General features: G+C 29.2%; 1 protein-coding gene across 1 annotated transcript; it reads right to left on the reverse strand.

Moving 5' to 3' along the window:
* Window positions 1-340: 340 nt before the first annotated feature.
* On the reverse strand, window positions 341-1,620 carry LOC115976731. The gene is made up of 2 exons (XM_031098194.1): window positions 1,492-1,620; window positions 341-759 (listed from the first exon to the last, which is right to left on the reverse strand). Exons 1-2 carry the CDS (start codon window positions 1,547-1,549, stop codon window positions 449-451), a joined length of 369 nt encoding a protein of 122 aa, XP_030954054.1. The 5' UTR covers window positions 1,550-1,620; the 3' UTR covers window positions 341-448.
* Window positions 1,621-2,343: the final 723 nt, after the last annotated feature.

Below are 2,343 nucleotides of genomic sequence, written 5' to 3' on the forward strand. Positions count from 1 at the left end.
TTTTAACACTAGAGGTTAAATTTTTACTTAGTTTCGATCTTGTATTTTGCTAAGAATGTGGAAGTCTTGATTTGCACTTGAAGAAAGTTATATAGATTTGAAGGTAAAATTTAATACATTTATAAAATAGTCATAGCTATAAAATTTTAATTCTTTATTAACTCATTTTCATTGTATACTAAAGTTATATTAAAATTCTATATTGTAGATGAAAATGTTGATCAAATTGCTCATTAATTAGAGATGCCATTCATATTATATATTTACTCTTTTTTATTTTTTCTTTACCTAATATGTTATAGTTTATTCTTAAAATTTTATTTGTTTGAAAAAGAAGGTATCCAAGATAACCATCAATATATTATTAGCCAAATGGAGGATAAATCAAGCTCTTAGGCATAATTTGCTTAAACTAAGCCCCGAAATGAACTTGAAAATGCTTGCCCCCTTAACTACAAGAAATTAAACAGTTTAGTGGCTTAAATGGGAATGAAGGAGCCCAAGCATAGGTAAAGTTGAGTTTGGAATATCCAGAGATGGGTGCGCCACCATTAGCAAGACACACTGCACCTGATACGCTCAATATCGAAGGGTCAACTCTTTTCACAGTCCGAAAGCCAGCGCAATCTAATTTTAGGCCCGATATGGTACATGGGTTATTGTTGTTAATTGCCACATTCCACACCGGCTTTTCTTGCACCACAATGCCAGTTTCAGATTGTTGAATCGAAATATGCTGGAAAGGGCATTGGCAATACCCTGAAATTTGAAAGAAGCATTGTTAAAAGGGTTCAAGTAATAATTTAGTGATAATAGCATTATATGTGGTGTTTCATGTTCATAGTTCAAACATTACATCCCTCACTTATTATTTAATGGACAAAGTTTAGTTTCAAACCTGTTTGGAGTTATCTCCTTTGACTCACTATACGGTGATTTATAAAACTATCTTATTTATTATTTAAACAAGTTACATAACTAATTAAAAAATATTTGAGCAAGTTTCATGACTAATTAAAAAAGTTATGTGATTAAAACCACATGCAAATGGACTTTTCAATCGTCATATAATGAGTTGGAAAAAGATAATTTTAAACCGTTTGGAGCTAAATTACCTGTCTGGCTGTCTCAAAAAATAAAAATAAAAAACCTATAATAATAATTATTATTATTATTGATGATTTTTTTTTATTACTTTATGGGACATCCTTTCCAGAAATAAATGATGGTACTAAAAAAAATCACCAAAGGAACTCTGTACCATATGGATATCCTTTCCAAATAGTATACATAATCTTAAAGATAGTATAAGATCATTTGGCTATCCTATCATTTTATGCCAAAAATTTTTTATACAAAGAGATTAATTGAAGGAAAACATTCCGTAATATAGGAACATAGGAACATATCTGCTAAAAAAAATGTGATAAATTTAGAGAGAGAGAGAGCTAGCTGATGAATTAAGAAATTTGCAAGGCAAAAGCATTGTACCTTTGCTAATGAGACTAACAATAAGAACAGCAATAAAATACTTAGTGACCATTGCCATTGTTAAGAAATTTCTTCAAGATTTTACTATTTGGTGGAGAGAAATGGCATGTTCTCCAATTTATGTGCTTTAGAGTTCCCTCTTCCATGGCTAATTATATAGTGGGTCAAATGAAAGCTAAATTAACCTTCTCAATTTTCCAGAATTAATGAGTTTCTTTGACAATTATGGGTCACATATTTGCTAAAGGAAAATGATAGAATATTCTGGGAATATAATAAATGTGTTCCATCCTATAAAATAAGTGTGAGTTTTAATTGAATGCGCATTTATTATAGTATCAGAATACTTTATAATTACTTTTGTTTTTTCATAAAATTTTAGCAAATAACAATTTTATCTCATACAAAGCTATAATTACTTTTGTTTGAAATTGCCACATACCCTTAACTCTTAATTATATTTATAGAATTGATTCAAATCAAATAAATAGTTGAAAATATCATTAAATTTTAAATAAATTGGCACTATTACGGTATTACCTTTTCAAATGACTCCTGAAAATTTGATCACTTTTGAATAATTCTAGTTTTACAACATTTTCATAATAAATTTTAAGTAACAGGCTGTTATTGGTAGGTAAAAAAGTGAGCCTAGATTAGAACAAGTAATAGTCTGGCACCTAGAATTTGTTGTGAACATAGTATTTTTTTTTTTTTTTATCTGAAATAGAATTATATTCTAACTTAATTTAAGTGTATATGTGTAAAACTCTCTTCTGGATATTTGAACCTTAGCCCTTGCTCCCCACACCCCCCACAAGTAAATTATGTTTGTGAAGTGATCATCACGCC

The sequence above is a fragment of the Quercus lobata genome, chromosome 2 (genome assembly GCF_001633185.2).
Source record: "Quercus lobata isolate SW786 chromosome 2, ValleyOak3.0 Primary Assembly, whole genome shotgun sequence".
Taxonomy (NCBI): domain Eukaryota; kingdom Viridiplantae; phylum Streptophyta; class Magnoliopsida; order Fagales; family Fagaceae; genus Quercus; species Quercus lobata.

Bases quoted from the DNA above. Each gene is read 5' to 3' on its own strand.
- LOC115976731 (XM_031098194.1), bottom strand. From the start codon at position 1,549: ATGGCAATGGTCACTAAGTATTTTATTGCTGTTCTTATTGTTAGTCTC. The intron at 760-1,491 runs GTACAATGCTTT...TTCAAATTTCAG, and splicing joins TGTTAGTCTCATTAGCAAAG to GGTATTGCCAATGCCCTTTC.